We start from the raw sequence: 2,036 nt of genomic DNA, 5'->3' as shown, positions 1-2,036 counted from the left end.
TGACTTCTATTTCTGGTGGATTATCATTGACGTCTTTAATCTTTATAATTACTCTACACTCACCTGTCAGTGGAGGCATTCCTTTATCGGATGCCTCAACATCAAGTTTGTAAACGTCGTTTTCTTCATAGTCCACTACTTCTTTAACTCTAAATTCTCCAGTTAATTTATCTAATTCAAAAATGTCATATACTTTTTTCTTCAGAGTTTTTCCAAGGCTGTATTCAATTTCGCTGTTGGTGCCTTCATCGGAATCCGTTGCATTAATTCGAAATATTGAAGTACCGACTGGGACATTTTCGTGTAATGTAATTTGGTAAATCTCCTGACTAAACATCGGACGATTATCATTACTGTCAAGAACAATGATAGAAACATTTAGTGTCCCGGATTTTGGAGGTTTACCTCCATCAACTGCTGTAACCAGTAGCGCGTGTTTCTTCTTTTGTTCTCTATCTAACGATTTCTTCAGCACTAAAAATGGAATTTTGTCCTCATCGCTTTGACGGATGTCGACTTCAAAATATTCGTTTATAGTCAAAGTGTATGTGCGAATAGAATTACTCCCAGCATCGGGATCACGAGCAGTGTGCAGTTGGAATCGCTTTCCTGGCAATGTTTGTTCACCTATTTCAAACTTCTGTTCATTTTCAGGGAAACTAGGAAAGTGATCATTGACATCTGTAATTTCTACAACTACATAGTGCATTTCCAAGGGGTTTTCGACGAGGATTTTTAGCTCCATTATACATGCACCACCACCGTGGCAGAGCTCCTCTCTGTCGATCTTCTTATGGACATACAGAGCCCCATTGTTCTGATTTACCTCAAAAAATGTCTCCTTTGATCCAGAAACAACACGGAACCGTCGGTCAGATAACGACGTAATTTCAATGCCAAGATCCTTCGCAACATATCCAACAGCAGTTCCTTCTTTCGCCTCCTCTGGAACAGCGTATCTTATCTGAGCAAAAGCCTGCTTTCCGATAAAAAGCAACACAGCCACTTGAAACACAAACACATACTCCCTTTTTCGACCTTTTCTTTCGGCCCCCATCATTATACTACAACTTCAAAAAAACACGATAAAGGATTTTACTGCCACAAAAAAGCTTTATATCCAACCCGTTTTCCATCAAATAATAAAAAAATGCACAACGCGAATCCATCGGCTGTGCTTCATTCAAATATGTACCCTGCTGTAAATGCCAGACAAAAGATTTTTCAGGGGAGGTACAACGTCTTCAATAGTTTACCAACGTTGCAGTGACACCCGGAGGTCATTAAAGGAACGAAATATACTATAGATATAAGCAAGGATATACTATAGCTTTGTCCAATTCAAAGTTAGAAACTTTATTGAAAGTTAACACATCGCTTGTTTTTAAGTAAGATTTATTTTTATCTAACATTCACTCGTGTTCACACACCACAGGCACAGCCACCGAGCGATTTGGGGTTAAGTGTCTTGCCCAACACTTTGACATGGACTAGCGGAGCCGGGGATCTTTTGATTGAAGCACAGCCTGCGCTATCACTAAGCCACAGTCGCCCCAAATATGATCGTGTTGCTACATCATTATGTTTGAAAAAAATAGTCAAGATATTTCAGCAAACATGGGAAGCTGTCCAATCAAATGTAGTCTACCTTTCATTAATTCAGTCATGTGTTGCTCAGTATTTAAACAATGAGGCCCATACAAACTGAACACAGAGCTCAACAGAAACACCCCCAACTCTATGCCTCTCAATCCGTTACTTGATAGAATTCCAAGGACTCTTTAGAGACGCAACTGTCAAAAAATAAATTGACCAAGTGTTGCGAAGGAGATAAATGATTTATAGATGTCTTAGTAAGTCTCCTTTACTCGAGAAAAGCGTTTCAGCACCATGGACAGTTGTCACCAATAAGCAAAAAGCTGTATTTGTGGGTAATGCTTTTAAGATCTTACCTCTCCAGATGTCTGTCTCCTGTCAGGGAGCACCAGCGTGTTCGCGTGGCTTCCCGGGACTATAGTAGATCCTACACTCATTCT

General features: G+C 39.9%; 1 protein-coding gene across 1 annotated transcript; it reads right to left on the bottom strand.

Annotated features, from left to right (window-relative positions):
- Positions 1-4: 4 nt before the first annotated feature.
- On the bottom strand, positions 5-2,030 carry LOC116380602 (protocadherin alpha-6-like; the record flags this gene model as incomplete). Its single annotated transcript, XM_031842503.1, has 1 exon — positions 5-2,030. A coding segment is annotated over exon 1 (1,056 nt), but the record flags the coding sequence as incomplete, so codon positions are not given.
- Positions 2,031-2,036: the final 6 nt, after the last annotated feature.

The sequence above is a fragment of the Anarrhichthys ocellatus genome, unplaced genomic scaffold (assembly GCF_004355925.1).
Source record: "Anarrhichthys ocellatus isolate YVR2014 unplaced genomic scaffold, GSC_Weel_1.0 scaffold7889, whole genome shotgun sequence".
Taxonomy (NCBI): domain Eukaryota; kingdom Metazoa; phylum Chordata; class Actinopteri; order Perciformes; family Anarhichadidae; genus Anarrhichthys; species Anarrhichthys ocellatus.
The sequence above is the reverse complement of the archived record's forward strand: the minus strand, read 5'-3'. Positions and strand labels throughout refer to the sequence as shown.